This window comes from Phocoena phocoena, chromosome 1 (assembly GCF_963924675.1).
Source record: "Phocoena phocoena chromosome 1, mPhoPho1.1, whole genome shotgun sequence".
Taxonomy (NCBI): domain Eukaryota; kingdom Metazoa; phylum Chordata; class Mammalia; order Artiodactyla; family Phocoenidae; genus Phocoena; species Phocoena phocoena.
Window position 1 is genome coordinate 109371246 of NC_089219.1, and position 12581 is coordinate 109383826.

The following is a 12581-nucleotide window of genomic DNA, read 5'->3' on the forward strand; positions in this document are numbered from 1 at the left end:
ATTTTTCCTCCATTCCTCTTCATTTATTCATTCCACGAATAATTATTGAGCCCCTACTAAGTACAGACTTAACGTCATGGGAGGAGCTGGAGATACAAGGGTGAAACACAGTCCTTGCTCTCTAGCAGCTTACAGTCTGTTCAGAGAGAGATAGTCAGGTCTTCATATCCCCAACGGGGTTCATAATCTCCAGGGTATTTTGTTAAAATTGAGCGGGGTTAGTACGAAGACTAGACTAGAATGGGGAATTTCTCTGAGTCTCCATGCCCTTTGGAGCATAGGTTACTGAGAGAGGCTAAGGTTTGGATCACAGGAAGATTGTGTTAGGTTTCTGATCGCCTTCCGTGGCCCTTTTGGACAGCTCTTTATTCCTGTCCATTTATCAAATAAATGGACATTATTCGTTCATTTATCAAATATTTACTCAATTAATCACTGTGCGCAGTATTGCTTTTGAGGCAAAGGGTAGATCTGTTTCGAATGTCATTCAGAGGAAGGCAAAAAGGCAAGACATGCACGCATGTTAAACTAAATGGTAAACAAGGCAGTAAAGCCGGAAGAATACTTGGTGGAATGTGTTTTGTGATATTCAACTGTTTAACGTCTTTGACTTGACACCGGCGCTTCTATCGGGAGTTCTTCCTGGGCTGTGAACTGAAAGGGTCAGCCCCGCGTACTCAGATACCCTGCTCAGACTTCGCAACCTAGTCCCTTCAAAGAGTTCAACGTAGATTGACTCACCGAGGCACCGTAGACAGGAGCGCGCCGTCTTCGACCCTTGGATTTGTTAGGGCGCGAGGGACCCGCGTCATGTGACCAGGAGCGGCCTCCTGATTGGCTTGATTTCTCTGGGGCCCTCCCTCCTCTCCTATTGGATGGGATGGGCCGCGGAGAAGGTTGGGCGCATGCGCAATGCCTGGATTGCTTTGGCCACCGGGAGTGGAGCGGTGGGGTTGGGCGATAAACAGGCTGTGGCTAGGGAGGAGGGGGAGGGGGCACTCGCTCCGCTGGGACTTCTCACTCCCCACCTTGTTCTTTTAGGTGTGGTTTGGTCCGGACGCGGGGTCCCGGTAGCTGGCGTGAGCTTCCTCTGTTGTGAAGGGGGAAAGGAGCTCCCGCGGAAAGCGGTTAAAGTTGCGGAGAGGGTGCGAGACGAGAGTTCTCCCCCATGCCCGCCGAATGGTGCGGCCCTGAGTTGGTCCCGGAGCCGGCGCGACGTATCTGAGAGAGGGGGCGGGGAGGCGGCCCGCTGAACGCGGCTTCTGTGAAGAGACGTGGGAAGATTCGACCCCGAGAAGAGGAAGAGGATTGAAAGGGAGCGAGGCCGTTGAGGGGGAGGGGGCTGCCAAGATGGCGTCGGCCTCCTCTGGGTCGTCGGCGGTCGGGTTTTCATCCGCGGATTCCGGGGTCCCTCCCTGCACCTCGTCTTCAGGTAATCAGGGCGGAGCGTGGGCTGGGGGCTGTTGACAGCTGTGCGGTGGGGGGAAGAGCGAGACCCAGGAAGGGCACCTGTAGTTGGGGATGTCCGAGTCGTTGCCGGTAAGGAGGACAGAGGACTAGACTTTTCTAGCTTTCTGAGCTGGCAGGGGGAGTGTGAGGAAAGGATGGATTTGACTGAGAAAAGGGAAGCTGTCAGGAACATTGGCTGGCTTCGAGGAGACCGGGTCGAGGGCTTTGAAGGAGTAGGGTCAGGAAGGGATGGAGATTGACGGTGGGGGTAGGAAGGCAACAGAAAGGGAACCGAAGGGAGTAGAGAAAAGTAGAGTAAATGGAGGCTTCGTAAGTAGGGAGGAATTACGTAGTGTGAGAGGCAGGTAGAATCCAAGTTAATTGCGGGATTAATTGGATGAAATTGTGGAAGAGAAGCCATGGGACTTAAAAGGTATGGAAGCGTTATGGGACGCTTTCCATTGCTGGGGAGTTAGGGAATTGTGGATTTTGTTGGGGGTGGGAGTTATTGGAGCCGTCTTTTTAGTCACACCTTCCCCTAATGCGTCATTCCTTCTCACTTCGTGCCCCCCGCCCCCAAACACGCGTGCGCTCGCACAGATACACGTACACATTTTATCAAACATTCTTCTTTGGAGACTCCCATCCCTAGACTGCCCAACTTTGGGAAGGAATGGGAGGTTTTGAAGAAAACCTGAGGAATGTGGGAAATCAGGGCTAAAAGACCCTGAAAACAGATGGAGAAGGCGGAACGGTGGCGTCTCGAATTGCAGTAAAGGTTGAGGGAGGTGATGCTGGGAATTAGGCCTGAGAAGGATGGGGTGGGTGGGGGTGGCTCTCAGTGCTGTGGCGAATATTGCATAATAGGAAATGGGCTGGAGGAATGATTAGGCACGACATTGGCACTTGGAGAAGGGAGCCAGGGAATATAGCTCAAAGTGGTTAGAAACTATTGAAGATTGAGGAGGGCTGAGGAGCCCACAAGAAAAGCAACAGATTGTGTGTAGGAGGGAAAATGTGTGGTGTTGGGGTTTGTGTGTGTGTGTGTGTGTGTGTGTGTGGGTAGTTTGAGTCAGAAACTGTTCTAGAGCTTCCATCAGAAATGTCTGGGGTTCCACAGTGACTGTTGCCTCTACACTGTGAACAGGAGAGGCTGCCACATGATGGATGCTTTACCTGAGACACTGACATTTCCTTAGGCCTGGGATTGCATCCTTCCCATTTTGAGTTGACTAAATAGAGGGTTCCACCTTTCATATTCCAGTTCAGATGAGCAAATACTTGGTCACAAATATCTTTTTCCAAACTGCAGTTTTATTTATGTACATCTATTTTTAGTTTCTTGAGAGGTGATTTTTACCTTTCCTATAAAGGATTAGCAGGCCAGAACAACTCATGTTGCATTCTAAATGTGAAGAAGGATAAAGTTAAAATGACAGTGTTTTTACAGTGGCTCCTCAATTTAAAGCCTCTTCTCCCGCTCCCCCAGTGCTGAAAGAAGAATGGTTGTGTACAGTCGTTAAAGACTTAACTATCAAATCAGGTACTAGAAACCAGGTTGATCTTTTTTTTTTTTTAATTTATTTATTTTTTATTTTCGGCTGCCTTGGGTCTTTGTTGCTGCGCTCGGGCTTTCTCTAGTTGCGGCCAGCGGGGGCTACTCTTCGTTGCAGTGCCCGGGCTTCTCACTGCGGTGGCTTCTCTTGTTGCGGAGCACGGCCTCTAGGCGCACGGGCTTCGGTAGTTGTGGCTCCTGGGCTCTAGAGCGCAGGCTCAGTAGTTGTGGCGCACGGGCTTAGTTGCTTTGCGGCATGTGGGATCTTCCTGGACCAGGGCTCGAACCCTGGTCCCCTGCATTGGCAGGCGGATTCTTAATCACTGCGCCACCAGGGAAGTCCTACTATCTATTTAAGATGTCACTATTTGATATTTTTGTATGTTTTTATATTTTTTGCCAGATCCGAGGACTAGCAAGATGTAATTCAGATTGAATAAATGTTTTTTGCTATTGTGTTTTCACCAGAAAATCAAATATCAGATTTTAGTGGACTTTACAGCTCCTTGGCTTTACTGTGTTCATATGTGAAGTCAAGATATATACAAATGACTAAAAATAAATAGCTTAGATTCCTTTTTTTACTTTTGTTTCTTAACACCGTCCTTTTCTGCTTCTTTGGCAAATACTGACATGGATTAAGAAATTAAGAAAAATTCTCATAAATATTTCTGAAAACATGGGATTATCTGTGTGCAGATAAGCCTTGTTGACTTTTTGTTGTATCTGCATGTTCACTTAGGTTTTGGCTTACTGAATTTAATTTAATAGAATATTTCATTTCAAGGATATGTTTTTGAAGAGGATGTTTGATTCTGATGCAAAAAAGGCTACTGAGAATGTGTTTTATTTGTGATTGGAGGGGAGTGGTGCTCTGTCGGAATGGTACCAGGGGAATTTAAGACATTGGCAGGAATAAACAATGGTTTATGATTTCCTAAATTGTTAAAGGCTAGCTTTGTAGAAATTCAAGGTAGGACTGTGTGTGTTTGTGTTTTAATCATCCTAAAACCAAGTTACTGTCCTTAGGTGTTTAGCTGAACTCAAATATTGGTGAAACTGAAATCCTAAAGGCAAGATTCTCTGGCAGTGTTGAAAGTGGATACAAAATAAGAATGTCAGGATTCAGGGACAGATTGATGTTTTAGATAAGTCACTCATAACCTTTGGAGGCTCAAAATCTTTTGGCATTCAAATTAGGAAGGACAGGTAATTTAGAATGGTTGTTCCCTGCCAGTATTAAACCCCTGTCTATATTATTTCACCATTAAGTGAGAGCTGGTCTTTTAAGCTGCTGACAAGTGAAATACAGAAGGTAGAGCAAAGCACTCGCTCTGAGAGATTTGTGAGAGATGTCTGAGAGATCTTTTCCCATTGGAGTGATTACCATGTTTGGATTTGTGGGAGGGAGGCAATTATAAATGAATATCAGTTTACAGCAGCCATTATCATGTGCTTGTTCTTAAACTTTGGTTAAGAAAAGGTGATGCAGTTTGCTGTCAGCTGTTGCATGTGTTAAAGGAAATGTATTCCCTCTCTTCCTTTCCCTCCTATCCTTATTATTTGGACAGTGGCACCACTTAAAAAATAAAAGCAGCCCTGATAAGGTGCTGTTGACAGTGCGACCATCTGTCACACCAGTGTAGGAGAGCCCCCTGTCTGCAATTTGACTAGTCCATCAAGAGCTTGAAATTCAGCCACTGAGTCCCCTTTTTACCACCAGGAAGGGAGTGAAGAGTTTCTGTTTTGGAGACTTGATTTGAAATTAGTGGAGGAGTTAAAAAGTAAAGTTAGAGTGTTGAGGTGTCCTTTGCTCCCCTGAAATAAGAGCTGTGTGATAAAATCATGTGTGACTCCCCTAAGAAAAAGCACTTGAAACCTTAGAAGATCATGAACCTATAGCTCCTTTTGCTTCAGACCAGAACATTTCTGAAATTGTCACATATCACCAAATGATTTTATCATGAGCACAAATGATTTGGAGGTAACTTTTACAGCTCCTTTTCTGACTTTCCCTTAACTAGTGAGGGAGACCCTGGAAGACACAGGAGAGAAGATTTTTGCTTGGAACTTTTGTAGTAGAGCCAGTCTTATCAGTCCTTGATTCTGGTGGCTTTGTTCTTCTCAGCAGAGCTCCACCAGTAAATGTATGCTGTAATCTGATAACTCCAAATGGCAGGGGTTTTTTGTCTGTGTTCTTTGGTACAGTGTAGGCCATTTGCAGACTGATCTCTTTCCTTTCAATTCTTCCATACTAGTGAAAAATAAAGCAACTTAAGCCACTTTATTGGAGTGAGAAACTGAAATTTGGAAAGGTAAAGATAGAACAGCATGCCATGTAGGCAGAATATCACCAGGTTTCGTTTTGATTGGTATTTTATAAGTAGGGAGAGATTTTTCTTTTTGCTTTCTCCGCAGAGGGTTTACACCCACCTACCCCCTCCTTTTTTCTTTTGTCCCCTTGGTAGATTCTGCCGGAAAACTGACATTAGAATGTCATTGTTTTTAATTATCCATTTATTTCTGCCATGGCTGCTCAAGCCCACTGTCAAGTATAATTATATAGACTTATTAGGTATCCAGTATCTGATATTAATTGGTAATGTGTACTTATAAGTTAGCTTTGAATATCAAAATACATATTATGTTTTGTTTGTTAATTTCTGTGTGCTGTTCTGGTTTGATATAAAACTGTTCTGATTAATAACTTTGCTTAAATATGTGCTAGCTACTAGCTGTTAAATATTTTATCAGTCTATTTTTCTTTGATAATAAATAATGGAAACTATAGCCTGTGAAGTGAACAACAGCGATAACACCAGGCCAAATTCAGAACTGGGGAGAAGGAAAGTGTGGGGGGTATTTTGTCCTTTAAACTGGATATTTTCTTTTCTAGAATTTTGGGATATTCTTACTTGACATGAAGAAAGCAAAAAGACCAAAGTTGTCAGTTTCTTCTCTCTCCTTTTTACTGGGTGTATCCTCTTGATCAAGGATACAAGTATGCTTCAGGAAGTATGCTGTTTCTGATAGCTCGGCAGAGGGAATTTCTGTTTCTCTGTGTTCCAAACCCCAGCCCATCATTCAGTCTCAAAGAGAGAGTGTTTGGACTGATGGTGTTTCCTAGAGGAAACCCCTTCCTAGTTCATTTCCCCTGTTGCCCTTCACTTCTCCACCCTTTCCTATCAAAAGAGAACATTGTTTAGTTTGTACATATGTGTTGGTTCTGTTTCATTCATATCTCCTATGAGCTTCCGTTGTTTCTTTTACTGTTGTTTTGTTTGAAGTGAACTTTTTTCCCTCAACCCCTCCATCTTTTTAAACTTTGTTACTGATCATTTTTCTTTCTCCTGCTGTGAAATTAGTCTGTTTGTTTTTAATGGCTGTATACAATGTGTATTAATTTTTAAATATCTGATTCCCAAAAAGTCACCTTATTGTTGGAGTCTGAAGAAGACTGGTAAAAAGAGAGAGAAGGGCAGATTCCTTGTAGGGAGTTCCATATATCATATTATTTGCCTTGTGTACTAAACTGAGCAATATGGAGTTAACCAAGAATAAGCACTATCCCAAAGGATCAGTAATGTTGATGGGGAGTGGGCAAAGGGAAGTTACAGGAAGAGAATGGGAAGAGGTTTTTTTTTTTATTTTAAGGATATATAAATAGCTTAGAGTATATTAGCTTTTCTGTGCACAGTGTAGGTAAACATCCCTGGTAAACTCCAAGTTGTCATTGACAAGAACCTGTATAAAAGGGATGGCAGAGAAGTAACTTGGCCATATCTCTTATTTTCTTGCATTAGTGTCTGGGAGGTGATTGAAGTGCATTGTTGAGGTAATTTATGCTCATTATGATATCATTTAAGTTACTTTCTCGGCTCAAATATGTACATTCTAAGCCAGCAATATCCACTGCTTTTTTTCAAGATAGATAGAACCAGGTTTGGAAATAGAATTGGGAGGTGGTGATCTGCCAGAAATCTCAACTGCTTCTTGGCCGTGGGTTGGCTTATCCAGGAGACTCGGGTCTTTTAAAGAAGGACTCAGATTTTTTCACAAATTTCAGTCAGAATTTTACTGCTAAGAGATACGTATTTGAGGCCTGAGAACCATGAAATTTGGCTTATAGAACTAGAAGCAAAAATTACCACTAGGGCTTCCCTGGTAGTGCAGTGGTTAAGAATCGCCTGCCAGTACAGGGGACCCGGGTTCTAGCCCTGGTCCGGGAAGATCCCACATGCCACGGAGCAACTAAGCCCATGCGCCACAACTACTGAGCCTGCGCTCTAGAGCCCGCGAGCCCCAACTGGGCCTGCGTGCCATAACTACTGAAGCCTGTGCACCTAGAGCCCGTGCTCTGCAACAGGCACTGCAATGCGAAGCCCACGCACCACAATGAACAGTAGCCCACACAGTAGCACCACAACTAGAGAAAGCCCGCATGCAGCAACGAAGACCCAACGCAGCCAAAAATAAATTAAAAGAAAATTATCACTAGAGGGAAGTGTAGAGATATTTTAATTTAACCCTCTCATTTTCCAAATTAGTAAAATGAGATTCAAAGACATTGTTAATAGTGGCAAAGACTGCATAAAATCTGTATGTTATCAAGATGGGTCTTAATAAATTTGCAGCTCATTCCTTGCTACTTAGTTGGCTCTTAGCTGACCAGGTTGGCTCTCAGCTGACCCCAGGACTGGTAGATCAAACTGCTTTTGAGCTTTTGTTTCTAAGAGCATCCTTGCCTTTCTCATTTTTTCTAGAAGATCCTTAGGAAAAACTGACACCTGCTAGGAAACAAAATTTAGCTCTTCTCTAAGATGTGGCTTGGTTTTCTTAATTGGCTTGGTTTAGTTCTTATGGAGGGCATAGTAATAGTGCCTTTTTAAAATTTCCTTTTAAAAGAGCTTTGTGCCTTTTTAAAATTTCCTTAGAGCTTTGTGCTCAGCAGTACTTCTCATTAGGTAGGCTGACACTTCAGACATATTTGTGAGTATTTTCATTTGGATAACATATTATGCCTCCTACATGCAGTGGTATAATTAAAATTCAGTATTTCAAGTTAAAGAGGACCAGAGAGCTTGTTTGAGATAGTCCAGCAAACAACTGGGCTGATGGCTTTTGTTTTTTTGTGCAAGTTTTTGCTTTTGCTCTTTTTTTTTTTCTTTTGAAATCTCTGGCTCTCAATATTATCAACCAGGAGACCCTCTAAGAATTAGCATTTTGCTTCCAAAAAGCCTGCTTGTCTCTTTCTGCTTTATATAGGAATTACTGACACATTTTTGTAGTAGTATTGGTAGGTCTCTGGAATTGCTTCTCTATGACCTGTTCGGGCAAAACTCGTCTGAGCAATGCACATCCGGCCAACTTCTAGCCTCCCAAAATTATATGAGTACTTCAAACATTGAAGTCAGTCACAGACTGCCTCTTAGTTTCTCATCTGGTAGATGATGTCATCTCATCTCCGACGGAAATGCTTCTGCTCTGAAAGCACTGGGAGAGGCTCTGGTATTAAGGCCAACTCTGTTTTGTTCCACACACTGAGAGCAGGGTGGGGGAGGGGAACAACAACTTATATTTTGGAGCTATTTACTGTCTGAAAATATCTTTGTTTCAATTATCTCCTCTTTTAAGGCCTTGGGTACCTTTTTCATCACAAACACAATTTAGGGTGGGGCCAAGGACCAAAATGGAGTGCTTCCTTGAGACCAGTACAGAGTTACTCAGAAAAATTTTCTGTGACATGGTATGATGATTCAACTTTGTATTTTAGCAGGAATTGATTGGGTTGTTTCCACTTAGGCACTTGACTTGGCTAGTTCAGCTGTTGTCAAATTATTTAGTAACATTAAAGATTTCTCAGCTAATTTTCATAATTTTGAGGCTCGATCTTTATTTTTCAAGTATCCAGGAGATCTGCTGAAATTAGGTATACCTGTTTTATAGGAGAAAATTGATATTCTGAAGGATATGAAAGGTAAATTCTTCAGAGAGAACCTCTTATCCTATGTGCTGATATAGGTTTGTTTCAGGTTGTATAGGCATCTCAAAGTAATAATTAATAAAGAATGGGAGGGAGTGTATAGGAGTCATGCTTATTTGTGGCTTGGAATTGTCAGCAGCTTTCTAGACATCTTTTCACATTTTTCCTCTATCTCTGCAGCATCATAATATGTTGTAAGGAGCTTGAGTTAATGTGTGGGGAGGGGATTGATGGTGGTATGTGTGGGACTGTTGAGCACTAGTTTACTGGGAAAAATGGTTATAAAACAAAGATAATAAAGCCATTCCTGTGTATCTCTTTCCTTTAATTGTTAAATTATCTAATTATATGTTACAGAAAATTTATATAGATAAGGAAAAATAGAAACTTGAACTTACAATATCAACTTAATCCCACTATCCAGTATAGTCGTATTTTAACATTCTGGTATATAATCTTTGGGACGTTTTCTATGTGTATAAATACATGTGACTTTATAGGTAAGTGTTTTAGAAAAATATTGCATTATGTAATTTTTTACCTTTTTCCATTCAGCAATTTATTGTGACATCCTATCCATAAAAATAATGGATTTTATCCTACACATAAAAATAATGGTTGTATACTAGTCCATTTTATGACTGCACTACAACTTATGTCACCTATATTGTTCATTTAGATTCTTTCCCATTATATCTACCCAATTATAGTTATTATGTACAATGCTACAATAAATATCTTTGTATATATGTCTTTGTCCACTTGACTATTTCCTTAGGATAAATTCTCACTTCTGGGACAAATGGTACATATTTGTTTTTAAGGCTTTTTGCTAGATATTACCAAATTGCCCTCACAAGTGGAAGACCGTCAAATAAAATGTATACACAGTCTTTTTTAAAAGGATAGAAGCCTGCATGCAAGGAGCTTTATACCTGAAATTTTTTGGCCAATCTGAAATCACTCCAGTGTGAAATTGTTTGGGTTGCAAGTTTTGTGATCACTCCTGGAATTTTTCTTTTTTTTTTTCCCTGGAATTTTTCTGCCTGAGCTTCTCCTTCTGTCTCTTTTTTTGACATTTACCTAGAACTGCAGAAAATCATCTAACATTTCCCAGTATGGTACTGGGGGTCATCAGGTCAGGTCCTGTTAATAATTTTAAACTTTAGCATTGTTGTGTGTTTTTTGTTTGTTTGTTTTTTTAATGTGCTTATTCTGCTGTTAAGCAGGTAGAACCCCAGAAGTAAGTGATAATTTTCTGTTTTTCCTCATTTAGGTTTCAACTTTCTGTGCTGTGGGGTCAACCGTAAGAGAGGTAGAACTGATGTGTATTTGTGCTGAAGAAGCATGAGTCCTTGTAGTTACTAGCAGCCAACTCCTCTTCCCCATAACAATTGCAGACTTTCTTTTAGTAGTAGTGCATGGCCTTCTGAGAAGGCTGTGGATGTCTTGCAAGCATTATTTCACTTTAGCTCCCATTTCCCTCTGTCCACTCCAAAAAAGATGCTGTCTTAACACAGAAACTTCTTTTCTCACAGTTCCACAGTATGAAATGAATCCGTTCACTATCTTTTGTCTCCCTCGAAGTCTTCCCATAACTCCATTTCCTTTTGTTTCAGTAAATGAGTCTCTTTTTCTTTTCCCTTTCTGTTGTACCTCTTATTTCCCCTGACACTTCCCATCCTGTAGATGGGGTTTCATAATTCACAATGATAGTAGTAATAATCGCTAGTATTTATAGAGCATTTATTACATGTTAGGTGCTATACAGGACTTATTTAATTCTCATAACAACCCTATGGAATACATGTTATTATATGTCCATTTTATGGATGAGGTAACCAAGGCCTAGAGCATTTTAACCAACTTGTCCAAAGTTACCTAATTAGTAAATGGTAGATCTAGTATTCAAATCTAGCCAACCTAGGTGTTCTGATTTCAGAGCCCACATTCCTACCCACTATACTTTATTGCTCTCTCAGTAATCTGAAAGGCTGTTTGTGAACTAACTTGACTTTAAGCCAGATTAAATATTTGTTGTTCAACAAAAGAATAGTGCAGAAGGGAACTTCCCCTTCTGACTTTAGCTGTCCTAAAAAAGCAACAAAATTCTGAGCTCCTCCATGCATAATATGTGGAGTTATTGATCATACTTTAAGAAAATATTTTAGAAGTTAATGTGGATTTTTGCCAAGGATTGGTGACTGATTCTGCAGTCAATTCCAAGATCACTGAAACAGGAGTGCCCATCAGATGCCCTCTTTTTGTCGTTGCAAATTCAATGATCATAACCCTTATGCTTTTAATCAGAGCAAGACATGGTTCCACTTACACCAAAAAGAAAACTCCAATCTGAGATGAATTAAAAACTTTTTCTCTCTCTCTCTGCTAAAGTTGTTCATGTCTTATTACAAAGACAAAAAGGTACTTTCTACTGCTAGTGAGGACCTTAACATCTGTGAAACTGCTCTTTCAAGTATCAGACTTGAAAGATAGCTTCTGCTCCTCTAGAATACTGGCATTGTCTGATTCAGAACAAGGATAATCTCACTAAAAGAAATGAAAGATACTTTCCTATACTGTTTTTGCCAGTGACATTGATGACTGTTGCTGGGAGAACAGAGTGTTGTTATTCATTTCATTGAGAGGAACTGAAGGAGGAGATCTCTGCTCTTAATCCTCTTATCAGTGAAAATGGAAGGGAAGGGAATACCTCAAGGGAAGAAAATATATGTTCATGTTGTCCATTAGCAATTCTGAGATTTATTTAGTTTGTAAGAGTATTCTAGTTCCCTTGGTTTCTTGTCCTGCCTAGACTCCAAGTGGCCAGGAAATCGTAAACAAAAGATAGTTTAGAAGAAAGAGTTGAACTGGGGCTTAGGAATATGGATTCCAGTTCTGGCTCTGTCACCGCCTTTGCTCTGTGATTTTGAGCACATCCCTTATGCTCTGTACTTTTACTTATAAATAAGATTAGATTAAAATCTCAAAGGCCCTTGCTGAATGATTTTTTTCTTAATATAAATTGTTATTGATTTGTTTGCTTGAAAATGGGCAAGTAGGTTCATATGTGGCTGAAGGAACTAAGTTCTCAACTTGTTCTATTTAAAAATCAACTTTCATTTAATGTCTATAAATTTCAGCCAGATTGAACCTGCTCTGGTCAGAATTTTTTTAAAATTCCCAAAGTGAGTACACCCTTGCTCCTCTAGGTCTTTTATTTATTAATATTTTTGGTGAACAACAAGCCAGTCTTTTTTTAGTAAATATGTAATTGAGTACAGTTTTGTACCTTGATCCTTGGTAATGTCCTCTAGGTCTTTTACATTTCCATCTTTCTGCAGAGGAACTAGGGCTTGAAATCACCATGGTTGGCTCTATATCATCTATTGAGCCACTCAGAATTAAGTTATTTGGACCATTATTTTTCTGATGCAGCCTCTTTGTCACAGCTTTATTTTTTGCTTCCAGTAGAGCAACATTAGCTGGTTGTTTAGAATGCTTCTTGGTCTAGGGCCTCTTAATAAGTAGGAGTTACATAGCCATGAAGGAAACAAACTATGGAAACGTTTTTCCCTGAGGAAGAGGAAATTT

General features: G+C 40.9%; 1 protein-coding gene across 1 annotated transcript in view; it reads left to right on the forward strand.

Moving 5' to 3' along the window:
• The first annotated feature begins 1350 nt into the window (after positions 1-1350).
• PIP5K1A (phosphatidylinositol-4-phosphate 5-kinase type 1 alpha) overlaps positions 1351-12581 on the forward strand; it is a 43666-nt gene continuing 32435 nt past the window's right edge. The window contains exon 1 of the mRNA XM_065894805.1: positions 1351-1432. Within this exon, the coding sequence (XP_065750877.1) occupies positions 1351-1432 (82 nt within the window). The remainder of the gene's footprint in view (positions 1433-12581) is intronic.